We start from the raw sequence: 27,386 nt of genomic DNA, 5'->3' as shown, positions 1-27,386 counted from the left end.
CGAGGCGGTCGGAGGAGACGTGGCCCTGGATGAACGGATATTCCGGGTTCCACTTACCTCGAAGGCATCATCAAGTTTCATGACGTGCGTCGTGTCCCTTAGATTCCGGGTACTGCCGAGATATACGCAGATATGGATATCAACTAGTATTTGGGTCGCCAATTCGGGCCAGTTGTGACAGATTGGGCCCAAGTGGTCTTAACGGGCTTGGGTGGATTATGCTCTATTTAATATTTGGGCCTGGTTGGGTGGACCAGAGTGGGCCTAGTTCCCGGGTTGGGCCTAACGCCCGAGAAGGTTAATATTCTTCCCAACATTATTGTTAAGAATTTCACATTGTTAAAATATGGTTGGATCGTGGACTTTATAAGCCCCTTTTATGATATTAAACAAAATATTCATTAAAGATGAAAATAAAAATAAAACCCCTAAAAAAGATTAATTTCATTATCATCTTAAATTATATTCACACAAATCAAAAAACAATTCACCAAAATAGAGTTATGAGATAGCACTGATTTTACGTACTTTTAGATTCTAAACTCTCCTTCTCTGTACGATCAAAATTGTAGCAACCAACAAATAGAAATTCAAATTGACGAAGAAGGAACTAAACAATTCTAAATACAAGATACTCTTAAAAATAAAAATAAAAATAAAAATAATTATTTTTTCACATTTATATCACATTTGAACATCCATCAATGGTGGTGGTTTTAGTGATATTAATGAATTCTCAAGTGGTTGGACATGTTTTAGGGTGAGAGTTCGACTTCCAAAATAGAAATCCTCAATCTTATTAATATTAGTCACATTAAGTCCTATTGATGCCCAATCACGCCCAGCTACAATTAAGAGTGTACATGTGGATGTAGAGGTAGTTATTTGCAATATCCGCAAAATGCAGATATCACTTTTAAATATTCGCATCCGCGCCATATTTTTCCTAATTGTATTCACGCGGCTATTGCGTCTATTAAATGCGGTTATTACCCGCTATTTGCATATTAGGTAATAGGCCTATTTTAGTCTTTTGAGCCTATTTTATGTCTCTCTTAAGACATATTTTAAACTGTTTCGAAAATAATTTAGGTCGCTTTTTAGTCTTTTGGTTCGTTTTAATTCTTTTTTTAAAGCTTTAATCTTTTGAAAATATATTGATTTCACAATACTTTTTTCTTTTTGATCAAGTGTTACACAAGAAAGCAACACAGCTAACCAAATCAATATAAACATAACCTATATCTAATTCAAAACGATACCATTTTGATATTAAACATTAAAACGACGTCTTTTTGTCGAATATACTAAATATAATATGTACTATATACAAATGGGTTAATAACTGTATCTGTATACCTTAAAACCGTTATCTACATTTGCACAAATAGTTAGTTTTGCTAATAGCATCTGCATCCGCACGTAAGGATAACAGACACATGCAGCTAATATGTGCTCGCATGTACACCCCCGACTACAATAACCACAGTTGGTCTCCCTCACGTGATTTTAGAATGGAAAAATTTATATATCATGACACTATTAAAAAAAAACACACACACACTCACACCAAAAGAAAGTAATAGGAGCTTTTTCATTAATGAGTTATTTCTTAATGCACCCGAAATTGAAACATATAAATCAAAGAAATGATCACAGCATCATGAAGGGGATGACCATGAAGGGGACCTCTCAACGATTAAACTGACAAATTATGAGCCCTAAAGATACCAATATTTGGTCATAGGCATCAAACAATGATAAGGGAAGCAAATTGTCAAGGACCAACTTTTTGTGCTATCTTTATTCAAGTAAATACACCTGTGAATCATAATTTATATCAAAATCAAATATCTCAATCACTATGCTTAACGGAACTATTCCTTGATGTAGATTGGAATTGCCAAAAAAATAAAAATAAAAAATAAAATAAAAAATGGCAGTTGTACCGTACGTATATAGTTCAATTTAGCGGCCGTGATTATCGTTGAAAACGCGTTTGGATCACGAGTGGCAGACCAACCATGTCCCAAGCTCTTTCTTCAGCACTTTGTGAGGTGCGAGGATGATGCATTAATCATTCATGTCTATTTGCCCTTCAATCTAAATCATTACCTCTAATTGATTATTGCTTTAACCCCATCTTATTAGTAACAAAGATGTTAGACCTACCATTGGTCTATTGTCTATAATCATTTTACAAGTTGTTGACACGGGTTAGCAAGTTGTAAAAAAATTGCAGACTAATTGTAAGTGTTGCATTACAAACATTTTCATCCCGCTAGTTAAAATGGAGCCAAGATGCTAAAATCAGATCAAAATTAGCTATATCTGGGTTAGCAAAATGTTGAAACATTTGGTTAGCTGTTACAACGGTGGGTTCACTCACCAAATGTGAAAAAAAAAAAAAATAAATAAATAAATCATTAAAAATGAATATTTAAATGGAATAATGAACGTGAATGGCTAAAATAAAGAGTCGGATGTATGTGCTTTAAAAAAGTTAGCAGCTAAAATAGAAAAATGTTATTTTTTTTAATTTTTTTAATTAAAATGGAGAGTAAATTTGCTGAACCGAATGTAAATTTTTAAAAATCTTTTAATCTATAAAAAAATAAAAATAAATAAATAAATATTGTTTGTTGATAAAATTTACATTTATCTGTTGGTTGTCTCGCTCTCTCATTTACTTCCATTATTATCTTGAAGTAAGACACTTCAATAAATGAAAAAACTAAGAACAAATATAAAACCCACAACTTCTACAATCATTTCAAATTTTCAATAGTTAGTAACTCAAAACCCTAAAAATTCTACCCCATGAATTTAGTGACATTATCTAATGCACAGATTTTTTGAAGTTAATTATTTTATTATTTGTGATAAGGAAAATAATCCAATATTAAGATTATTACCTAAAATTGAATTTTAATCTAGTAGGGTTGAGATTACTAGAAACTAATATTGGATTAAAATAATCCAATTTAAATCTCAACCCTAGCTTACTATTAAATTTTTTTCACATTTTTTTTATCTAATTTTTTCCTTTAGACCTCTTCCCACTCTCACATTGTCCAATCATTATTATTTTTTTAAAAAAAAATTGAGAACCATATATATCAAAGCTACATTCAAGCCAATAAAGAAAAGACGGCCCAACAATCTTGAATAAATAAAGAAAAATGAAGTTTGGAACAATGTTTCTTAATTATAATATAATTGAAAAGTATCTTTTCTCTCGTTCCTTTTCTTTTTTTTCCATATAAATATTTTATAAAATTGTGTAGTATAAACAATTTACCAACCATATTAATTTTTATATTATATCTGACAAATATCAACTCTACTTTAGGGGGAAAAAACCCATACTTAAATTATATTTTTAGATAAATTATATTATTTAGGAGACTGATATACAATTATTATACAATTAAAATAATATGATAATAGAAATAAGTCGTTTATTTATTTTTATTTTTTTTTGGATAATAATAAAGATTAATTACTTGCCAAAAGGAGGAGGCCATTGATGAGCTGGCGCATTGCGACAGACTAAACTCTGGAGTATTCCCTTTTGTGCTTCCAGGTGTCATACAGCTGTATGTTTCTCATCCAAATTACCATATAGCTCATGCTCTACCATTTTGTTACCTCACAAGTCCACCTCCCCTTGACGGCGTCGTTTCAATGTCCTATCCAAAAGGCTGCCCCTATCAGTTTCCCAGCTGACCGTTTTAGCCTCCCTAACGGTCACTTTGTTAACACGAAACCGACTAAAAAGACAAGGGAGTCAAAGGTTGACAGCAGACATAACCGTCTTTGTGCTCAGCCGCAGTAACCTCACTGTTGTCGTAATGTTGCTATGTTAAGGGTGTTTCTGTAATTTTAGACGAACCTCCAAGCTTGGCAACGAAGATGCAAGAAGTAGAAGAAGCAAGTGATTGAGAAAGTTTTGCATTGTGCCGTTGAAACGCTGACTCAGTGAGTTGGCATTCTGTGTCTGATATTTTCTGTGGGAGTAAAGGACTGAGTTATGGGCGAGTCAAGTGGCTCGGTTTCCATTGATATTGATATGATACCTTTAGGAGGGAAGGTAAGAGATATAAACTTTTGATTTTCTTCAATGCAGAATTCATTTCTCACTTCTAGTCTGTATTCCTTCTCTTTTCTATCTTTGTTGTCAGTTTGTAATGTATAATTTTTGTTTTTGTTTTTGGTTTGTGCTTAATGTGCTTTTGCAGGAGTGTGTGGTGAAAACAAGCAAAGGTTCAATCTCTGTGTTTGTATGTGGGGACCAAGAAAAGCCTGCTTTGATAACATACCCAGATGTTGGTCTCAATTGTATGCTTCAGTTATTGTACTCATTTTTTTAATGGTTGATGCTAATTTTTATATTTTCTTGGAGGTAGCTTTGGTGGGTTGTTGCATTTCAATTCAAAGTATGCTTACAGTGAATGAAGCTTTAATTTCCTGAGAAACGTTGCTTAATCCACATATCTTGAAGTTATTTTTAATGGGTCTCTGTGTTTCACTCCAAGATTTGAGTTTTCAATGTCTGGGCAGTGTTATTTGCTTTCTGGGGTTTTATTGGTTTTTGGTGTTGTTCAATCCAAATTTGTTAAAACTAATAATGTTTTCTAGTTTCTGGGTGTTTACTGTTTGTTGGGTTTTACACAGACATGTCTTGTTTCCAAGGCCTCTTCTTTTGCCCAGATGCAGCTTCTTTGCTCCTTCATAACTTCTGCATTTACCACATTGATGCCCCAGGCCATGAGGTCAGTATCAGCCATGCATTTATTTAGATATAAGTGTTGCATTGTAAAATTCTTTCTTTTGCTGATATTAATAAAGTCTCTGTCTTCCATTTGTTCAAAAGTTGTTGCAGGTGGGAGCTGATTCCATTTCTTCAGATGTTCCATTGCTTAGCGTGGACGATCTTGCAGACCAGGTAGCCGAAGTGCTTGATTATTTCGGGTATGTTAATATTATTCTCTTATACTAGTTTTGAATTATTTTACTATAACTTTCTTTTCTGTTGGTGGCAATGGGACTCAAAAATGGAACAGTGGGGCTTTAATTCTCATTATGTTGACATTTGACAGCCTAGTGATTTCAGGAAATGAATGTTGATTATATTGAGTTGTAGCTTTGTTCCATCTCTCAGCTTATTTTCCTTACGGAGTTTGCTTTGTTTGTTATTTTTATTCAATCTGTCCTCCCTTGGTTTCATTTGGAATAGGAGTGTGGCATACTGATTGTTATGAGCTTATGAATGTATCCTATTAGTTTTCTTTTTTTTCTTTTTTATGTGCAAATAGGAAGTATCTTCCACTTTTATAGTCTATTCTTGTGTTTTGATATCAGAGAGTTCCAACTAAAGAGTTATCATGGTCAATATTCGCAGCCATCAGTTTCATCCAAAAAGTGTAATATCTTGAAGGATTTCATGAGTTTCTGATGCTAGTAAGAAGAAAAATAGAACTATGGGTTGATACCTTGGAATCTGGAGATTTTCATAATAAGTTAGCTGAAATATAAGGGCAGATGACTCATTGTTACCGGGCAAAGTGTTCCTTGACTTCATAGCCATACTGGATTGTGGTTTTTTCAAGTAATTCTTTGAAAATGTTCTTAAGCACTTATTGATGATATTTCTACTTCAGGCTGAAAGAGGTTCTGTGCTTAGGTGTAACAGCTGGTGCTTACATCCTTACTCTCTTTGCAGTAAGTTGCTAAAATTTAGCTGCCTTTTATTTGTTGTGATATTCTTCTTTTGTAAGTCGTGTTTTTTCGCATGTGGCAGATGAAATATCCAGAGCGGGTGCTTGGGTTAATTCTCGTATCTCCTCTTTGTAAAGCACCCTCATGGACTGAATGGCTCTACAACAAGGTTCTGATCTCCATGACCAAGTTAGCAGTGCTTGACTGCTTGTGAATGTGAAAATAATGTGGCAGCAGTCATAGAGTGTAGTTAATTGGAATATGTGCAATTAATGTAATGAAGGCACTGTAGCCGTCAGTATTCACCTTGGAGGGTGACATGTTGGATACTGACAGCTACAGTGCCTTCATTACATTAATTGCACATGTTCCAATCAGCTACACTGGTGCCTTCATTGACATGAGTAGCAACAGAACACTGTATATCAATTTAATTTTTGTTAGGTCCAAGTGTGTACCTAAGTAACCTAATATAGGTAATGGGCAGGAGGAGGGAGCCCTTGTGCATCATGCACCATTTGATACTATTAAGAGCCTGTTGGCTGCACTGATTGTCCAAAGTTCAAACACTCTCTAGCACTAAACGCTTCTTGGAGATTCTACCTAGGAAAGTGGTTTTTCATTGTCCAGTCCCCCAAGTCGTTGCTTTCTTCACACAACAAATAGAATCATTTAGTAAGAAACCTGATAATGATGTCAGTTCAATAATGCAAGGCTACATTTTTTTATAAAAGGGGGTAAAAGTACTACATACTCATTTTTTTCCTTTTAGTAGGTAAAACTATATACTCTTTTCTTGTGAGGTTTCCTTAAGATTTTATGAACTCCACTTTTGCAGGTATTGTTGAACTTGTTATACTTTTATGGTATGTGTGGTGTATTGAAGGAATGCCTCCTCCAGCGTTACTTTAGTAAGGTACTACACATCACCTTATTTTTCTGGCACTTTCTGTGATTGGAATATGTTATAATTCTCAGATATATCTTGTAGGAACTTAGGTGTGGCATGCATGGGGCAGAATCAGACGTAATACACAGTTTCAGAAGGGTATGGAAATCTCAGTTTCAGTAATTTCTTGCGAATAGTATTGATTTAGGTAATAATGTCAATATCACTTGAACCGCTGCTGATCCTTTTTTCTGAAATGTGCTTACAGTTACTGGATGAAAGGCAAAGTTTGAATGTCATGCGTTTCCTTCAAGCTATTAATGAGTAAGATCTTGTATATTCAATAGACGTGCTTCGTCAAGTGTTTTCCCAGCTTCCTGTTCGTGTGACTTGTTATGCCCCAACCCTTGAAGGCTTGAACCTGTTATTATGGTTCAAGTCCTTTTGTGGTGCCGATGTGAATTTGACATACATGCTTACAGTTGGAAACAAGAAGCAACTGGCTGGTACTTCTGCATTTAACATAGTAATCATAGTAATACCACAAAGCAGTTTCGGGTCTATAGAGAGGGTGGTTGTATGGTTCAATAGATCAATAGGGCACAAAGAACTGAAAAAAACAAAGTTTGTGCTCTCGCATTGTTACCGTATTTCTAAATTTCAGGAAAATTTCATAGCATGTAACAATGCTCCTGGCCGGTATTGATCAGATAGTCTATTTGCAGGAGGCGTGACCTTACAAAGGGCTTGAAGAAGCTGCAGTGCAAGACACTTATTTTTGTAGGTGATAGCAGTGAATTCCATGCTGAATCTGTATATATGAGTGCCAAAATGGGCAGAAAAAGCTGTGCTCTTGTTGAGGTAGCATGCTCTTTCTCAATGCATTATCTTGCTTTAACTTTGAATTATGGTAATCGAATAATGTTCATTTATAGTCTAACATGAGAAGGATAGTACCCTTCACAGAAGAATAAAAGAGAAGGAAAAAAAATGACACCTAGGACTTTGGATCAACTTCACTCTTATTCAAGTGTAAATTCAATGTAGATTATCTGCACTTATTTGCTTTTGCAGCCTCTGAGTTTGGATAAGCAAGCCAGACAAAAATATTGATCTTTTAGAATCAGTAATTGAAAGAAGAACTTGCTTTTATGTCTATATATTTGATTCAGCTTCTTTTTTTTTTTTTCTTTTTTTTTTGCATGAATGAAAACTTTATAACCAAACACAAGCAGCACAAACACTCCAGTAAAAACTAGAACAAAATCCACCCAATACAGGGAGAAAAAACCACATACAGCTACATAACAGTAGCAAACCCAGCAACTAAACCCAACAAAATGACTCAAACAAACACAGGAGAAACTACATCACACCAGAATTTTCTTATGCAGATTCCAAACATGAATGAGAACTAAGTTCTCAGCAGAACGCTTGAAGGTTCCCTTTGCCATAATTCTCGACCAAATCTCCTATTTGATCTGAGCAACTAGATCTTCCTCTGTTCTAGGAATATTTCCATGTAGCAGGTCATTTCTTTGTTTCCAGAGATGATAAACAGCAGCTCCAATAATCAGCTTGCACAAACTAGTTTTCAGACTTTTGCCATGTAAATTTTCGACACTCCACTTAACAACTTCTTCCCAAACCTCATACGGAATAAAGATCAAACAAGAAGTCATTGACTCCCTCCACACTCGACTGCTGAAACTGCATTGGAAAAATAAATGATTTCCTACTTTCCTGCCTTCCTCGACAAAATAGACACAAGCTATTCCCTGCATAACCCCATTTACACATCTTTTCTTTAGTAATCAGAGCATCTCTAATAACTTTTTTTTTTATAAGTAAGATTTCATTAAAAGAGCATCTCTAATAACTAACCATAGAAGGAAAGAATGACGTGGAATAGCCAATGAAAACCATACCACTTTCCACCAATCCACAACAGGCTGCTTCTCTCTTAAAAGCTCCCAAGTTTCAGAACAAGAGTAAACTCCATTTCTGGAATTCCAGATTGGCAAGTCCTCAATGCCAATATCAACTTCAGGGAGCCTACTTTGAAGCTCAACTAAACTTTCAAACCTAGCACGAGGCCAGAACCAATCCCTATCACGGATGATGGACGAAAGTTTTGCTCCTGCATAGCTTCTTGCATCATAGATAGCTCTAAATCTATACTTATCAAGGAGACAACCAGCAGGATGCCAATTATCATACCACAGGAAAATCTGGTGTCCATTTCCCACTTTAAATCTGATAAATCCCTTCGCATCACGAAGCTTTAGAATTTTCTTCCATGTGTATGGCACATTATTGCTTTTGAACGATTTGTACTTAGAACTAGAGGACTCCATGTGTATGGCACATTATTGGACGTATCACAGGAAGAATTGTCCCGCAAACAAATCAAAAACGGAAAACATAAAGGATTGGTGTCACACCAAGGGAATGTGTCTCACCATAAGAAGAAGATGAATCACAACTCAAACAAACAAAATCTATTTATTCATCAATTCTAATCTGTCTCCATTGGAATACAAAAGAACACTTAAATAAACACTGACAAAAACCTAACCCTAATTTGACCGACTTTTAGCCAAGACCATTAATGAATTACAAAATAACACTAACTCTTAAAATATAAAATTAAATACCTAAATAAAACTAAAAGACTCAATTATTTATTTTTCATCCTGAATCATTATTATTATACTTCTCAGTTTCAGTTGGGTGTGTATTCACTTGTATGACAGTCCTATTCGTGTGCTTGATAGGTTCAAGCTTGTGGCTCACTAGTGACAGAAGAGCATCCATATGCTATGCTAATTCCTATTGAATTCTTCTTGATGGGGTTGGGTTACTACAGACAACAACATTTTGCTTCCTCATCAAGTAATGGCTCTAACCCAACTAGCCCTTCAAGCCAGTCATGCATAGCGCCAGAACTTCTCTCTCCAGAGAGCCTGGGAATCAAGCTTAAGCCCATCAAAACCCGAGTAGATATTGAAATTTGATGCAGAAGGAAATGACTGTTTGAAGGAAATGGTGTCTCAGCTTCACACACACACACACACATATATAGCCATCATAGATTTGTAATTTCTTCTTGATAGCATATTCTTTGATTCTGTTAAATTGGGTTAGGATATTGGTGATTAAGATGAAGTGAAGTTATGTAATTTTCGAACTTGATTGTAGATAGAATAGGGGCATATAATATAGATGGAAGGTAGAACTATTATTCTTTCAGGAAGTTTTTTTTTTTTTTTTTGTCTATAATCATACATTGGGTACAAAACACTAGTTTGTAAGTTGCAACTCTAGAAGCAATTTTTTTATTGATGTATTTTGACCAAATTACAAAGGTCACTATTTATCTGTAGAGTAATGATTCATTGCCACCTTTTTATACAACTTTTCACCACCTTGTCTATGTGGCAAGGTGGTCTCCTACTACTTTTTAAGTTTTAAAAATAAAATAAGGTAGGGGACCACTTGCCACATAACCAAGATGGTAATATATTGTATAGAAATGTGGCAATGAATCATTATTCTTATCTGTATGTCGTTCCTCGTGCATTAATATCTAGTAGTGATTTTAATCATTTTCCTAAGCTAAAACCATTTTTTTGGCTTGTACGGAAAATCAACAATTTTTTTTTTTTTTTTTTTATATATATTCATTTAATCATATTAACTTATAAATATCAACTTTTTTATTCACAACATAAAAATATTAATATAAAACAAATAAAAAATCAACTTAAAATTATGTTTATACACATATTAACTAACAATGATCATATATTTTTATTTATTTTGAGAAGCTTTGAGGAAGAGAGAGACAACAAAGAGGAAAAAAGTGTTACTGTAAGAATAAAAGGCCTTTAGGGGTGAATTGTGAAATGGCTATTGTGAGGCTCACCTTACCTGAACTCGAGACATATTTAGGCAAGTCTCGAGTGCTCTAAGCCTATTGGAGCTAATTTTATTTTTCTTCTCAAGTTGATTATTACTCTTATTGGGCTTGATCTAATTACACAACGACACTCTCCCCCTAGTTGTGTATGTAGAAGGTGGTAGACTAGTCTTTCCAAGTTCTACTTTGGCAACAAAACCTAATACTACTTTTACTAGGACATACAAACCTATTTGACGGGAGTTTACGTGGGCATTAAAGTCTACACTATTGGTCTCATAATCATAATTGAGGAGAATGTTTAGAGGTCTCAAAACCCTAGCTTCTTTCTAAAGAGAGAAGGTCTGAAATTTCTAGAGAGAGAGAGAGAGAACTCTGTGAGCTCCGTTCGCCGGGGGGGGGGGCTCCACGTCTCCCCCTCCTGCTGCTGGTGTTCCCCTGGCCGTTAGGGCAAGGGGTTTTTGTCTCCTAGCCTTTTGGCTGTAGGAGTTTTGTTCCTCCCGGTGATTGAACCGGTGGAGGTTGTTGGTTTTTTCTTTTTTCTATAGTTTTCTTGTGGCAAAGAGTGATTTTCAGGTGCTAGCCCGTGAAAAACGGTGGGTGTTGGAGGATTTCCGGTGGAGTTTTGTTCAACGTCAGATCTATTAGCCTCGGCTGGTTTTTCTCCAACAAGAACTTTCCAAGTGCGGTGGCCGGCCTCTTCTGGTCAGGATGGTTATTTTTCGAGGCCATGCAGTTCATCCATGGTCGGTCGTGACCCGCACGCGCCAGCGTTTCAGATCTTCTGCTTTTGCGTGTGTGGGCTACAACTGTTTTCTCCGGTCTCGGAAAGTGCCGATCTCAGCTTGTGGAAGTCGTCTGTCGCTAGGAAGGTTCCCGGCGAGGGAGCGTGTTTTACACGCGCCGTCTCTGGCAGTCGTTTCTTGCCGGTGTCTGCATTCTGGGTTTCTGTTTGTGTTTGTTGTATATTCCTACTTGTATTCACAGTCTACCGTTTGGTAGCTGCTTCAAACCAAGTTTTCCTAGTTTTGTGGGTAGAGATTCTTCATCTCTGTTCACTCCGACGGCCTTCGGGCTCTGTTTCTCGCCTTTGGGCGTTGTATTTGTATCTGGTGCCCTGCTTGTATTGTTTGCTTCTTCTCTGGTTATGTACCCCTTTGGAGAGTTTTTCTAAAGAATGAAATGGAAGAAGACGACACTGTGTTCAAAAAAAAAAACCCTAGCGTTCACGTGTGAATTGAAGCTTGGAGCAAGAAGATTCAAATCAAACCATCAACCCTTGGTACGTAGCTGAGTTTTCAAGGTATACATCGTGCCTTGCAATTTTTTGTTTTGCATTATCCTTTGTCTTCTTCATTGGCTTTTTTCAATGTGTCTTTAAGATATATTCCCAACACATTATTGGAATGTCGGTTTTTCTGGCCAGGCTTAAAGAGGGACATGGCATAGATTGTCAAACAGTGTCGTGTATATCTATTGAGTAAAGGTCAGGAACATAACAGAGGTTTGAACTCGACGTGACCTACGCTTAACCTTCCATAGGAGAATCTTAACATGGATTTTATATTCGAATTGCCTAAGACATTAAATGGTCACTGTTCAATTTTGGACAACAAAAAGGAAGCAAACAGACAAAAGAACATGGGAAAACGACCTCAAGAATCTAAGCTACAATTGAAGCCTATACTTAGTTACAATTACTAGATGTAGTTAAAGTTTATTTGTATTATTTAATTCACTTGTTATATTGTAAACATCACTCAAAGAAATAAGAGCAAAATGTAGCCCCTCCCTTTGGGCTTTATCCTGTAGACATAGGTCATAGACTGAACCACGTAATTCTTTGTCTCTATTTATTTATTATTCTGCATTATATTATTTTTCAAAAAATACACTTAACCCCTCAAATTAACACCTCACTTGCGCTTATTTTAAACTACTATTTGTGACACTTAACCCATTTCAACTACCTTTTTCTTAAAAATAAAAAAAAAAAAAAAAAAAAATTGAACCCTACGTTAGCGTTGGGCATTAAAATTGATGGACATATGACCCACGTGTAAGTTTTTTATTTGAAATACCATAAATACCCCGATTTTAGAAGTTTTGTCATGGTTGTCCTTCAAATAAAAAATTATAAATACAACATTTAAAAGAAAAAAAAAAAAAAAAAAAAAAAAAAAAAAAAAAAAAAAACCTAAAAAAAGAGAGGTAGGGTGGTTGGACCACCCCTTGGGCTGAATGGATGGTTCAACCATTGAAGAAAAAAAAAAAATATATATATATATATATATATATATTTTGTTGAAGGATAATTTTTAGATATTTCAAATAAAAAATTGGTATGGGCAAGTTTTCGTTTATTTTAAGACTAAGGAGCAAGTATGGTGTTAATTGAAAAGAAAAATAGAGTTTTAAGGGTGTTAACTATCATAAAAGGTAGTTTAAGGCTGCCTCAAAATAACCCTCAACTTTGGAGCTGAATTATTTTTTTTTTCCAACAAATAACAAAGTCAAAGAAAATGGTCCGGTCCTTACACATGGGGCAAGGGAAAAAAGCAAAAATAAAAATAAAATCCTCTTTTCCCGCCTTTCCACTCCGTCGATTCAATTTCATATTTTGTTCAAACACACACAGAGAGAGAGAGAGAGAGAGAGAGAGAGAGAATGTGGAAGAGGTCCAAAAGCTGTAAGAGCCACACCGCAAATGGACACCCTAGAGAAGAACCACGTCATCGCCACTTCTGGGTTGGTCTTTCCTAAAACCCTTCTCTCTTTCTCTCTCGCTCAATGTTTTTGCTTCTCTTATTCATTGTTGTTATGTTTTTCTCACCTTCTTTTTTGTTACTAAGAAGATTGAGATCAAGAAAAAGAAAAGCTCTATATTCCATTTCATGTTCGTACAAGTAAATTCACAAAAAGAAAATGAAATACCCAATTCCAATAACCCTCATAGGTGTATGTAAGGGTCAAAATTCAGTGAGAAGTTTCTATTTCTTTTCTGATCCTTGACACTAAAAAGCCTAAAATTTACAATAGCTTCGATATGCTTTTTTTTTTTTTTTTTTCCTTATTTTATTCTTAATGTTTAATATTTTTTTTATTGGGTTTTGCACTAAAATGTCGGTGCAGTGGGTCTTAATTTGTTGTGAAGCTCTCATTTCTATTTGGGATTGCAGTCGTACTGTATTTTGAGGAATTTTGATATGGGTGTTTATGATAAGCACGACAAATAGCAATTAGGGTTTCCGGCATCCTAGCTATCAATTAGGGTTTCCAGCAATTTGGGTTCCACCTAAGGCATGCGGCTAGAGGCAGTTGGCACCAAGCTTGCTTTCCAAATCCTGCTTAGCCTCTAACGGCTACTTTCCTTCTCAGTCTATTTCACTTTCCTTCTCAGCCTATTTCAATATGGCAAGCTAATAAGTCTTATTTCATTTCCTTGTAGTGTTATTTCCTTTCCTTGTTTACACACTAAGTTATCCTATAAATGTAACCATAGTCTATGAGTTGGGATATCAATGAATTATCAATAACAAAGTTCTCTTTTGAGTTCCCAATTTCAGGTTCTTATCAATTTATAAAATTTTGTGAATTACTGTAGTTCTAAGTGAGAATGAGGGTTTTAGTACTATTTATCTAAGTGCATATATAGGGGTTTAACTGGGTTTGTTATATGCGCACAGAAAGGGAGATAGAGAACCCAATGCTTCGATGAACTTTATGGGCTTTTTCTTTTTTGTGAATAGTTGTTGCATTATGTTTCATTAATAACCTAGCCATTGTCATGCTATTTACTATAATATTATTGTCTTTTGTTGGCAACAATTTACTTCCATTTGTTTGTGATTGTTCTAAATCGGGTATTAATTGTTTGGTTTTTAGTGCTATTGTGCTGAGAGATAATCCTTGTCCACATGGAAGATTCTCCTGTATTCAATTACATCAGCAATCTTTCTCCCATTGGGCCAGTCAAGTTCATACAAACTAATTGTGCATTTAATTCACTCACTTGTGCATCTCCTCCATCTGTGTTTACTTCACCACAGATTTGTATCAACTAAGAAACTAGATTTTCATTTAGAAGGTAAAGTTGATTTGCCTATTCTTCTGCTATTCAATCGTATAATGAATAATGTAACCCATTGTTGTTCACGATTCAAGCAACTTTGTTATCAGGCATCACTTCTTAAACCCATCAAAACTTGATTCATCCTATAGTGGAAATGAAAACAATACAAGTGGGGGAGTTTCAGTCACTATTAAAAGTGCTGGACAGCTTAAATTTTCTACTTTGAGTTCAGAAAGAGATATCACTATTAAGCCACCCGATGTGAACTCAAATTTAGTAATCGAGTTTCCAACGACCTTGAAACATGATTGTTGTAGCCCTGGCGACAATGTGGTACCTTCTGATGTGATTACGACAAAGACTGTGCTAGACGTGGTAGGCACATTGACATAATTTGATGAGATACTCATGGATGACTCAAAAGGGAAGCACCATTCATTTAAAAGTGAAATAAATTTGCATAGAATCTGTTCAATTGAGCAAAACGAAGAAGCATGCAATTGGGTGACATTGGTTTTTGACACTGCTGATCTGTTTGATGTTGATTTATCTATCAATGAAGAGCATTTTAAGGAGCAAGATCACAAATCAGTTGATCCTGGGACAATGTCTTTTATCTCAACTGTCCTACAACTCCCACAAGACAATGCAAACGATTTAGAGAGGATGGAATCTGTTGGTACCGTCACTTGTAAACTATGTGAAATAGGAGAAACAGAAACTCAATCAAGAGAAATAGGGGACCTGAAAGAAACAGATCCAGCATCTGCAATCCTTTCTAGCACCCTATTAGATAAGCTAGTTGTTAGTGATTCAAGTGATGAAGTGGACCACAAGGGAGCAGAAGTGCATGCAGGCCAGATGCAAGGTATTACATTGTTTTGACCTTTGCTTTTATAGGTTGCGGAAGAGTATCTACAAATAATGTATCTGTTTTCTTCTGCGTCATCAACATGGTTTGTGATAGGATGAGGCCAAAATATTATGAAGTACATAATATTTATATAACGAGAGCCTCTTAAAGCTTTAACTTATATGTAGTGTCAATAATCTATTGTAGACGAAGATTTCTCATAGTTCATTTACTATAGAGTACTCTTAGCTTAGATTAATATCTCTAAATTACATGTTCCATATCGTCTCTCCATCATGTATCTACTTTTAGATTGAATAAGTTTATGCATGGTGTGTATCAGGTGTATAAGTAAACATTGTGGATGTAGCATTTCTGAAACTCAATTCAGGGTGAAAGTATAGAAATATTCCAAGTGTTTAGAATTTATTATAATAATAAAACTGGAGTTACTACATGTCAATTGATATAAATGCTTTAACTAAGAATCTTTCAGATCTCCCTTTTACTTCGAGTTATAGTGCTTTTTTTAAGTCGTTGTGAATTAAGGTTACTATCTAATGGCATATGGCTCCTCAACCATGAAATACTTTTCTATGATATCTGATTGTGACTGCATTTTCATCAAGACTTTTCTATGAATTATGATTATGACCAAGAGGGATTCTTGCTTTACTGATAATGTAGCTAAAATGTACTTGAGAATCAACTTTTATGCCTAGGACAATCATTTGTTCTAATGATGTGTGCATAACTTGTAGCGTTAGTTCAATGAAAGAATGGTGCTTAGGTGATAGCCAGTTAATCAAGTCCAGTTTCAGCACCATTGCAAGCTACACCTTTCATATTATGCTATCTAGAAGTTGATCTACTCTAAAACTAAGTAAAGATAACAGTAGTTAGTAAAGATGAACTAGGATTGGGTATTAAGGATACACAAGTTTTGTATAGGTGTATTGTTGGCACAACAAATAAGGCAGAACTTAAACAAGTCTTGTGTGGTAAATTATAAAAGGTCAAATGTGAAACTAAACCATTATTTACCTTGTTCATATGTTAATGGTTTGAAATGTAAAAATTGCCAATCATATTAGCAAATAATGGTAATGTTGGTTCTTAAAGAAGATTTATTGTTCTGAAACATAATATAAAATCTCCAAATTAGTGAACACGCTTTAAGGCTCTCTTTTCTTTAGAGTAATTGAAACAGTCATTTGCACTCATTCACACAGTTGCTCAATAATCTGTATCCTGAAACATGGATTCAATGGTTATTGTGCAAAGTTTATTACTTAATGGTTATACTTTTAGTATAGGCGTAAGCATCCCTAATGTGATGCATAGTCTAGTTTATGCTAAGGACAGCAACCTCTGTGTCTGTGCATGTCATTGTCCCTCTCACCTTGTTCATTTGTTTGTGCAGTAATTGTTACCTACTCTTTCTTTTACACTCTGAAGTGCATAAATTATACTATCCATCGATAATTTCTTTGAACTTGTTCATCCTGGTTCTCAAAGGCATTGTAATGTACGACAGAGCTGTTTGGTTTTTGAAACGGCAGGAACTCATAAAAATAAATCAATATTCAATTGTAATAGTAGTTCTTCGGTCTCAATACAATTTGATTGTAAAGTAGCCTCTGATGAAAAGCAGTTGGTTCAAGTTAATGCCAGAAGTGGTTGTTCATCATCCGTGGTACCTGGTAGTGGTTTGCACTTGAATGCTCTTTTAGCTGCTTCGACAAACTCAATGGCCTCTAGACCTAATCAGAATCCTCTTGATAGATTCTTGAGTCTAAACACTTTAGAAAGTGAATTGCTTCCATGTGACAATGAAGCTCAGGTTATAGAAACTGCTCCTCAAACATCTACATTTGCTTTTGGTGAAGAGTTTGACCATAGTAGCCATAAAAGAAAGAGGCATGTGCAGGCAATGCTATTGTTTGAACATTGACATTTACTTGTTAAATAAGTGTTTAATATTCTCATTTTTTGTTGTAACTTTTGATACCTAACAGGTTAAAGGCGGAAGATGTTGGAGAAAGTAAAGGCTACAAGCGCTGTAATTGTAAGAAGTCAAAATGCTTGAAGCTGTAAGTTCATTCTATGTACTCATATTTATGTTCAAAATTTGTGTGCATCATTTTCATCACTCAGATCTAAGATGCTTAAAATCAGGTGTTAATATCTTGAAAGATTTTATAGTGGATTGAAATATTGGTAATGTCCTTGGTTTTAATGATATAAAATAGCTATGAAGTTTGGTTGGTTATCAGCAAGTTGTTTGGTGCTTAGTCATTGATCTATGTTAAATTGGGGCATGAGAGTCATCAATTTGTTATTTATGAACAATGATAACTTAGCATGAGAAATTAGAAAATATTCATAATAGATATATATAAACATAAACATCTACTATCTACATTTGATGAGATGGTAGAGATGTATACATCATACATCTCGACCAACATGCCTACCAGTGTATCCTCAACTAGAGCTTAAGAAACCTAAATTTAATTCTGATGCCAGAGAATATGCTCTTAGTAGCCTTGATAACAGAAGTTAACATGTATTGAGTTCTGGAGGTTATCTGAAATGATAATTACTAGTCTCTACTAAATTAAAAAATTCAGTTTGTACAGTTCACTGTACTTTTTGTGCATAGGAGTGTCGTTAGTAGCGCACCAAGCGGCTACGTGGATTTTAAATTTATAAGTTTACCACTCGCAATAGTACGTATCGATTGTACTATAGTAAGGGTGATCGAACCACAGAGATTATTGGTTGTTTTGCGTAACGGGATATCTAAAGAGAGTATTTAACTTAACTTAAAAATAAAAACAAAAGCAAGAGTTGTAGAATTGAAGCTACAACAAGTAAGGCAAATGAAATCGGAAATTGAAAACAAACTAAGAGAAAACTTAGGGTGTTGATCTTATCCTATCCTCAACCAATGAAATGCTTAAAGTCTATATGGATCTTCCTAACATGCTTGATATGAGCGCGTAATGGGCATCAACCATTACGACGACATCGACACGAAAATACTTTCGTTAAGACGTAGTTATAAAGCACCTAGTTTTACATTAATCCACTCCACGTAAAAATTAAACTATAATTGAAAAACATTTACTCTACCAAAGGTATGGATTGACTAATGCTCCCTAGCTTACTACTCTAAAACACATCCCAATAAGCATACAAGATATACAAAAACCCTAACTAGGCCACAATGATAAGGTATCTAGTTTCACACCGGTCTATTCCTTGTAAAGATTAAACTACAATGGAAAGACATTCTATACTACCAAAGGTATGAAATGATCGGTCTTCCCTAGCATACCCTATAAAGTGACTTTAATAGGTAGTCATACATCAAGTCATGTAGAACCATTGCAAAAGACATCATTCTTATTTCTAAGAATGTTGGTTTTACTCAAGAAATCTAAGAAAACTCATAGACAAGTTTAACTCTTTTTCATGAATAAATAGATCGGAATCTTGATACCAAAACCTTTTAGCATGGGTTTTGATATCCTCTAGCCCTTAACAATCATCAAACATCTAAAGAAAATCCTAAGAACCTCAAGAACACTACATAGGTTTTTGGATTGGATTTTGATCAAACCCTAAGAACTAATTTAGCTAAACATGAATTGAATCTAATCTAAGCATGAATTTAAAGGAAAGCAGTAAAGAAACAAGAAAGAAATGGATCAAAAACAACTATATTGAAATTATGAAATTCGGATTACAAAAAGGGAGAAAAACCTAAGCTAGAACATGAAGAACAAAGAGGAAAAAGAAGAAGAAATTGCTCTCTGGAATTAAGCCCAGAAAACGTGCATCAAAGTAAACTATGACATGAGAAATTAAAGTGATACACCTGAGAAAATCCGAACAAACCCCAAAAGATGCATGTTTAAACCTAAATCCCTCATCTCATATATATAGAGAATTGGATTTACAAAAGACCATCAAGAGTTAATTCTAGCCGCACAAACAGAGCTGGTCGGCGTCCATTTCTGTCCACAAAATCCAACTTATGATTTGAATTGCATAAAGAATACAAAGATCTGGAAATATCTGATTTTCTGGAAGACGGAGAATTCGATCGATCGACTTTTATTTCGATCGATCTAACTTTCGATCGATCCAATTTTATTTCGATCGATCTAACTGCCTTGGCCAATTCTTCAACTTGTAGGAACAATCCCGAACTCTAGAAATGACTAAAGTACTCTTGATGTATTTTCATGTCTAATTCAAGTGTTTTGAATTAGATTTCAACTAAGACCTGAAAATAAGACATAAAACAAAGCTACAACAAAACGTTATATATACAATACGAACTAGGTCTAACAAATGCAATTTAAGGGGTCTTGAATCGAATAATTCAAGACTTATCAGTCGTTATTATGCCCAAGTGGAATAGTATTCATTTTGCGTATATTCTTTGATATTATTAAGACTACGGATTTAATGGAACTCCAATTGTAAAGTACGGGTAAAATTTGGCATATTTAATCATCATGGTGTCAATTATATCAGTGAATTTTACATTTATATTATGTATGCTACTTGTTTTATCAAGTTAAGTGTGACGACCCGTTTTTTTTTTTTTTTGAAAACATACAAACGGATCTTTACAATGGCACGACTACATGTCGCTCAGCCAACATATGGCACATACCACATAACATGCATTTGAAAATCAGAGTTACATCTAACAGCAGAATATAATAATCAATGTGCAGCGGAACACATATTATAAGCGAAAATACATTTAATACATAACAGTTAATTACAAGAAGAGTCATTTACAAGTCTATCTATTTAAGGCTTATAAAACATATTACATTGACTATATACTAAAATACAGGCTCAACAAATACATATGCCACGTATGACACGAGCCATAAATAAAATACCCAAATGCGGACTACCTATGAGTCCGTGACTTATGACTGTCGTAATGTGCTCCAATCATAACATCCCGTATGTTAAGTGAACGAGTCAATATCTATATCCGCAGAACCTGCAATCAAAGCATCAATGTATGTACCGTTGTGGGGGTTACCGCATCCGTACAGGTAGAATTATGAGCCCACCGTCTTAGCATATATAAATACACTAAGACCTCAGATGTATACTATTTATTGAGTTTTCGCAAAGAACCAACTTTTCTTTTTCTAGTCATTCGTACACTATAACAGCCACCAATTTTATACACTTTTTTTTGAAAACCCCCATAGCTGATATAGCAGACACTGACTAATAAAAAACATTTAAAGCATACTATGCAGCTGAGCTTATACGTAGAAGTTCCGTTGTTTGAAACAACTACATACATCATCACATACTATATTACTTTTGATTTAGTAAGACTTAGAAAACATTGACATTTAAATCATGCAACCATCCGATAAAAATATACATAAGTTCTTTTCCATTGAGACTCTTATGCATACTAATACGTCTTGCATAAAGCTACTATATATCATAACGTGAAAACAATTCAATTATCATAAAACAAATGATATGCATGCTTGTCGTTCGTCATTGTTTGCCTAGGGAATTAAACCCCGGTCTTGGTCGTTTGCCAAAGGAATTGAACCCCGGTCTTGTTCGTTTGCCTAAGGGAATTGAACCCCGATCTTGTTCGTTTCATGCTCAATGCTCATGCTCAAATACTATACATTTAATTTCATGGACATGACTTTAACACATGCTTTATTCATAAAACACAAACCGTTCAACATGTCATTTTTTCAAACAATTTGCATAACTTAATTTCCAACCGTAGCAAGCAATAAAACACTTTAAATCATATCTCAAAACACCAAATATATTTCATACTCATATCTCAAATCATCTTAAATCACATAAACATTATTGTCATATTTCAACATAATTAAAACTACTCAAAACATCCAAAACATATTGTCAAGAGACAGTCGGTTCGGATTTATAAAACACATATCTTACAATTCTATAATATATGAAAATAGTAGTTTCTCAGTGAGTAGAATACTTACCTTGGCTGCACGGAGTTAATCACTAGGTCTTCTACACACCACCTTGCAATATATCACTGTAAAATAACACATTGCACTATTTAGTACTTTAAATAATTTACACCCTGATTAGCACTTGAATCACTAAAGGCTAAACCGTTGAAAAACCCATAATATTGTTAAGGGTTCCAAACATCTACCCATAAATCCTAGATACTAACTAAAACTCAAACAATACTAACCCAAAGTATTTACTAATGGTTAGACATTAAAATTACTATTTAACTATTTACTCATAATATTAATTACTAACCTGCAATTAATTTCACTAACACTTTTATACTAACATTAATTCTAAAATCACATTCACTAATCTTTTTTACAATAAGCATCAACTTAATTACTAACTTATTAACTTAAATCATTAACACATTTAAAATAACATTAACCCATAAAAAAATCTTAGGGTTAACTTCGCAAATACTATTTAAACTAAATACCCATAATTATTTATTTTTACTAACATTAGAACATAACCTATAAATACTTATTTTTACAAAACTTATAGCTAACTTGGGATTAATCATCACTATAATCACGATTAATCCACAAATTAACAATCTAAGTTTTAAACACTTAAAAACCCTAAATTAATTTAACCCATCAAATTAAAGTTTTCAAATTTAAACCCATAATTTATTTTACTAACCCATAACATAATATTGATATTTAAACACTAACAACACTAACCCATAAGGTTTACTTAGGATTAGACATAAGAAATCGCAATTAAAATACATAACCTAAAAGTTAGGGTTTGAGGAAACTCACCAAAAACTCACCAAACCAAAACCCATGGTTTGGGTAGCCTTCAACAAGTTCTAACAAGCTCATCACCTAAAGGAAACACTAGATTAAACTCACATTTCAAGATTTTAATCCAAAATCTAAAAAACATGAGTTTAGTATTTTACCTCAAAAATGATCGGTAAAAACGTAGATCCAAGTGTAAGGATCACGTTTCCATATACGAATCAAAAATCGGACCGTTAGATCTTCTTAGATCACAATTTTACTACAAAAAGACTCCCTCTTTTGCTTTCTTTTTTCTTCTTTTTTTCTGCTTCTCTCTGAAAGGCTCTCGGGAACCTTTTTGTCCATAAAGGTGATGGGCACCACTTTGTCTTCTTTTATTATTATTATTATATATTAATTTTATTTGATGGTCATTTGGCCATTCCTATATTAAATGGCCAAGTGGCCATTTGTGTGAGTGTGGGGCGCAGGCATGCTCCTATATATATATATTCTATTTCATTTCTTTTTCTTTTCTTTTCTATTTTATTTGGACTTTAAAAATAGTCTCTTGTATTTTATTTTCTTGACTACCATTTACAAGTCCATAGAATAAAAATAAAACATTTTATTTTATTTTACCACACCAAATAGACTTATTTTTATTTAAACTTAATAAACCCATTAAATATTTTCTTGGATGTTACATTAAGACTCTCACAATTGCCCATATTCACCATCATACTATGGACTGCTTCCTTTTCAGTAATGAGCTTGTGTTCTTAATGGTCATGTTCTTCAATACAGTTACTGCGAATGCTTTGCTACTGGCCTCTACTGTGTTGAGCCTTGTTCATGCCAAGATTGTTTTAACAAACCTATTCATGAAAACACTGTTCTGGAGACTTGGAGACAGATTGAATCTTGCAACCCAATTACATTTGCTCCCAAAGTGATTAGAAGCACCGATGCTATTATGGACATTGGGGTAAGAAATTACCCCCAAGATTATATTAATTTTATAATAAATCAGCCTCGCTTTGAATTCCAGAGGCATCAGAGACATTTTGCTCAAACTCCATCACTTAATCAATTTGATGGAGTCTAACCCCATTGGTGAAGTAGGACCACTGCATAATTCCTTGCAAGAATTTGTGGTTAGGGTTGGGCTGTGATGGTGGTGCTGCTAATCTGTTTATGATATTAGGTTCTTCTTTTGGCTATTTTTAATGTGGAGTTACCTTTTCCCTTTCATGACGAAACCAAAACTCCAGCTTCAGCCAGGCATAAAAGAGGATGCAACTGCAAAAAATCAAGTTGCTTAAAGAAATACTGTGAATGCTTTCAGGTTGTCTGACAGCCCATTATATACATGCTACATAGTTTATGCTAATCATATATATATATATATATAATAGGGGAATCAGTAGGAGGAATGCATAACATTAAGACAAGTGGCTTTCTAAAATGCTTCCAAGTGTCCATTTTAAGTTAAACGGTGAGTTTAAGTTTAATAATCAAAAGACACGTTTAAGCGTTTAAGTTAAATAGTGCGTTCAGTTATTTTTTCCAATTAAAACATTTGAATGCAAAGGCTATAAAACTGTATCATAACTGTTTGCAAAAACTGCAAACAACAAATAACTGTTAGTTAATCGTTTTCTCCTTCTTCTTCTACTAAAATTTACAACAACCCTCTGAAACTTCATTCCCACTATACCGAGTAAGTTTAATGCGTTTTAGAATTCTTTTTAAATTAAGTTTTGGGGCTGTGTTATTTTGCTTCTCCATAGTGTATTTCTCTACGATAATGTATCTGTCTTTATATTTGCTTCTCCATAGTGCATTTTTATGCTTCCTCATTACATTCTTTGTAACGTCTGTTGAGATATATAGTGACCAAACTGTTGATAATAGCTTCCTATACTTCTTGATAATTTCCTCCTGTAGAAGGCAGAATAGTAGAGACAAGGATTCTACTGAATAAGTCCATATGAGACACATGATGAGATACTGTTTCAAAATTATGGCCAAAGAAATTTTTTCTTCAAGATTTCATGAGATGCTTTAGTAAACATGACAGAGCAGGAGACAAGAGTTCAAAAAAGAAGAAAAGCCTACCAAAAAAAAAATTGTAAGAAAACAACCAAAGCAAAAGTGACAATAGTTACCTTCTTCCATATCTAAGCATCATACTTCTTCCATATCTGCACAACTGGGACAGTAACGCCGGCATAAAGAGCCCTTCTGACTACAATGTTCTTCATAGCGTTCCTAAACTTGGAGATGATATCGTATCCTATATCCTCCTCATTCGCCTCTTCTTCTTTAATAGATGCCTCCAATAGATTCATCTCTCTTTCAACTTCATCGGCAGGGTAGATTTTTTGCAAAATTACGTTTGCGTATTTGTGTCCCGCATGTTCTATTTCTTTGTCTTTGCTTTTGTATTTCTTCTTTATTTTGTTTCACTTCTTGGCAAAAGAAGAATCCAGACCTTCCATTTCTATCTTTTTTTAAATTCTGTAATTTTTTATTTTTTTTTTAACTTGTTTGACAGGAATAGTCTAGATGTTCTACTTCTTTCTAGAATGTGATATGCGTTGATTTTGTGTTGCTCCTGTCGCTCTGCACACGTATTTCCATGGTTAGATTTTGTCGTATTCTTGTGTGGATAAAGGTGATATTGGGGCTTATAAAACTGTGGGCAGATTCTTACAAAAAAGAAAAGAAAAGAAAAAAAACAAACTGTAGGTAGATGGATATATCACCTACGGTGCTTGCCCTCTAAATTATGTATACCACTTCTACCAAAAACATAACACCACGTTGTACTCTCAAAATTATATTGTATTTTGGTAAAAACTTCACGGTTAAAATAAGAAACCGATTGCAATAAGTGTAGCCTTTTCTTTTAAATTCAATTTTCTAATTTTCTAATTTATAAATTTATCATATGATCTTCAAAATGTCATCACATTTTTAAATTTTCGCTTAAATGCTATATTTTCCTTCTCCTATACTTAATTTTTGTTCAAATCACCATATTATGCATAATGACTTTTGAATTAATGTTTAAAAGTATTGAATACAAATAATCTATCCAATTATCTCTCAAAATAGTTTGCAAGACACGTGAAGCTGATCACATTCTCCTCCTCCAAATAATTATTATTATTATTATTATATGTTTAACTTTAGCTTGATAAAGTAAATGATATTCTGTAAAAAATGTGGTTTAATTTTTTTAAAAAAATGTTAACTGTTAACAATATTTTCTTTTGGATTCCTTTAATCGATATTTTGGACTGCAGCATGGCATGCAAACATCATGACAAAGATGAGCGAGATCCTAACGAATTCTTACTCAGCCTGGTACGTTGGGCGTGTCGCGAGAGATCCGAAGTCCTCCATTTACGCCATTTCATGGTTAGAACTCCTAGCATCAATCGTGGAAGGGGACGACGTGTTCAGGTACATCGAGAGGGGATATCAGACAGGGGACTCCCTCTTGCAAGGGCATCTGATCCTAATAGGACAACATCACTAAGTCGCTACCAACACTTGTATCAAATGCCTGAAGTTATTGATTTTCACCACATGATTAATTTGGAGTGTCAGGAGGAGACAAATGTACCACCACCTGAGTCCTCCGACATTGAGGACGATCATGCTTGACAGATTTCAGCTTCTCTATTATAAGTTCTTAAATTTAATGCATATAGACTTAATAAATTATATGTAGAATTTTAATATTGGCTATCCTATTTGTAAATATTGAATACAAGTTATTGCAATGATGTGAATGCATTATTTTATTCTTTGTTTTGTGAATTCCTATATTATTTTAAAAAAGGTCTTTTGAATTAATATCAATAAAAATTGAATACATATGATCTATATATGTTGACGTATTTGCATTCTTATTCCTTAATTTTAATTTTATGTATTAAATTAAATGTAGCATTCTAATAGAATAACACAACTGTTTTTTTAAATTACTTTGTACATTATTTATTACTTTTTAATTGGTGTTTCCCGCGCATGACGCGAGTTATATGCTAGTTATCATCTAATATGGACACTTTTGTTTGTCTACAAAGAGTGGGGTCGGATGTACTATCGGCTATAGATGCACTGGATGTAAAAAAGAGTTTGGTCAAAAGGATGGTGAGTGTTTTATCTTGTTGACTTGCACTAATTTCTGCCCTAAAGTTAATTCTCTAAAATTTTCCTTTGTCAATGTATCTAGCAATGCTTCTGCATTTCTATTTGTATTGATATCTAGTGGATCTTATCACTTAATTCAACTGCTATCTACTTTGCTTGGATCTAGATCTCTAGGCATTGTATTAAGTAGGCATGAAATTAATGTAGTTATCTCAATTTTTCATTTTCTTTTAATATAATAGGATCGCAAGAAACTGAGGTCACAGGGGAAGAATCAAAAGCTTGTGCAAGTTTATAGATAGTCAAGGAGGATGAAAAGGAACATGTTCATCTCCCATTTAAACCTCGTTCCAAGATTAGCATGTTTTCACTTGTAATAATTTTCAGTAAGATACAAGTTCTAACTTTTTTTCTAGATCTTTTTGGCTTACATTTACTTTTGATCTCCAGATCTGTACAGACAGTGAATGAGGATGGAAAAGAGCATCCAAAGCTCCGGATAACGCCTTCTTGTGATATAAGCAGGTTTTCAATTCTAGTAATTGTGAGCTTGATATAGTATTCCAGATTGCACCAATTGTGTTATTTAATGTTGTGTTTATTTCATTTTTCAGACCTCCGATTCAACTGTCCTTCACCTTTAGTGGGAAGCGTCCTCTATCTTATGTTGCCTCTGTCAAAAAAACATCACCTCGGTTGGGCAGCAGATTTGAGAAACATGTTCGAATGATTCAAGAAAATGAAACTCCTAAGACCCTAGATTGATGGTACTAGTGATGTGATATCAGTCTCTCCAAAGTCTAAGAGGGTTTCACCTCCTAATCGAGAATTTGGGTCATCAACTGGTTGGAGGCCTGGTAGAAAAATGAAATTAATTCTGAGATTTATCCCACCATTTCCATCTCTCATTCCACTAGGAGAGCAGTAATGTTTCCAATGCTTAGAAA

The 27,386-nt window shown here is 34.3% G+C and overlaps 2 protein-coding genes and 1 long non-coding RNA gene across 4 annotated transcripts; 2 read left to right on the top strand and 1 right to left on the bottom strand.

Moving 5' to 3' along the window:
- Nucleotides 1–3,857: 3,857 nt before the first annotated feature.
- LOC133851701 (protein NDL1-like) lies at nt 3,858–9,862 on the top strand. 2 transcript variants are annotated; one of them, XM_062288247.1, is made up of 11 exons: nt 3,858–4,093; nt 4,242–4,341; nt 4,678–4,775; nt 4,886–4,974; nt 5,664–5,724; nt 5,804–5,890; nt 6,560–6,637; nt 6,713–6,769; nt 6,879–6,934; nt 7,336–7,471; nt 9,388–9,862. In XM_062288247.1, exons 1-11 carry the CDS (start codon nt 4,034–4,036, stop codon nt 9,625–9,627), a joined length of 1,062 nt encoding a protein of 353 aa, XP_062144231.1. In that variant the 5' UTR covers nt 3,858–4,033; the 3' UTR covers nt 9,628–9,862. The 2 variants fall into 2 exon arrangements, with proteins under 2 accessions (XP_062144231.1, XP_062144230.1); XM_062288246.1 differs by having other exon boundaries at nt 3,859–4,093; nt 4,877–4,974.
- Nucleotides 9,863–14,449: 4,587 nt separating this feature from the next.
- LOC133852614 (protein tesmin/TSO1-like CXC 2) lies at nt 14,450–27,367 on the top strand. Its single transcript, XM_062289384.1, has 8 exons — nt 14,450–14,585; nt 15,029–15,472; nt 17,020–17,377; nt 17,476–17,550; nt 23,077–23,258; nt 23,523–23,617; nt 26,373–26,439; nt 27,228–27,367. The coding sequence occupies exons 1-8, from the start codon at nt 14,450–14,452 to the stop codon at nt 27,365–27,367; spliced, it is 1,497 nt and encodes a 498-aa protein (XP_062145368.1).
- LOC133852412 (uncharacterized) lies at nt 20,220–22,605 on the bottom strand. Its single transcript, XR_009895931.1, has 4 exons — nt 22,449–22,605; nt 22,306–22,371; nt 21,496–21,551; nt 20,220–20,495 (listed from the first exon to the last, which is right to left on the bottom strand). It is a non-coding gene; the product is annotated as an uncharacterized LOC133852412 (long non-coding RNA).
- Nucleotides 27,368–27,386: the final 19 nt, after the last annotated feature.

This window comes from Alnus glutinosa, chromosome 12 (genome assembly GCF_958979055.1).
Source record: "Alnus glutinosa chromosome 12, dhAlnGlut1.1, whole genome shotgun sequence".
Classification (NCBI taxonomy): Eukaryota; Viridiplantae; Streptophyta; class Magnoliopsida; order Fagales; family Betulaceae; genus Alnus; species Alnus glutinosa.
This window is presented reverse-complemented; position numbering and strand designations above follow the sequence as displayed.

What these genes read in the sequence shown, in the direction of transcription:
- LOC133851701 (XM_062288246.1), top strand. Translation starts at nt 4,034, where the DNA reads ATGGGCGAGTCAAGTGGCTCGGTTTCCATTGATATTGATATGATACCT. An exon ending in CCCAGATGTTGGTCTCAATT is followed by an intron (nt 4,342 to 4,677) that starts GTATGCTTCAGT and finishes GGTTTTACACAG; the next exon opens with ACATGTCTTGTTTCCAAGGC. An exon ending in TCCAGCGTTACTTTAGTAAG is followed by an intron (nt 6,638 to 6,712) that starts GTACTACACATC and finishes TATATCTTGTAG; the next exon opens with GAACTTAGGTGTGGCATGCA.
- LOC133852614 (XM_062289384.1), top strand. Translation starts at nt 14,450, where the DNA reads ATGGAAGATTCTCCTGTATTCAATTACATCAGCAATCTTTCTCCCATT. An exon ending in AGTAGCCATAAAAGAAAGAG is followed by an intron (nt 17,378 to 17,475) that starts GCATGTGCAGGC and finishes GATACCTAACAG; the next exon opens with GTTAAAGGCGGAAGATGTTG. An exon ending in AATACTGTGAATGCTTTCAG is followed by an intron (nt 23,618 to 26,372) that starts GTTGTCTGACAG and finishes TTGTCTACAAAG; the next exon opens with AGTGGGGTCGGATGTACTAT.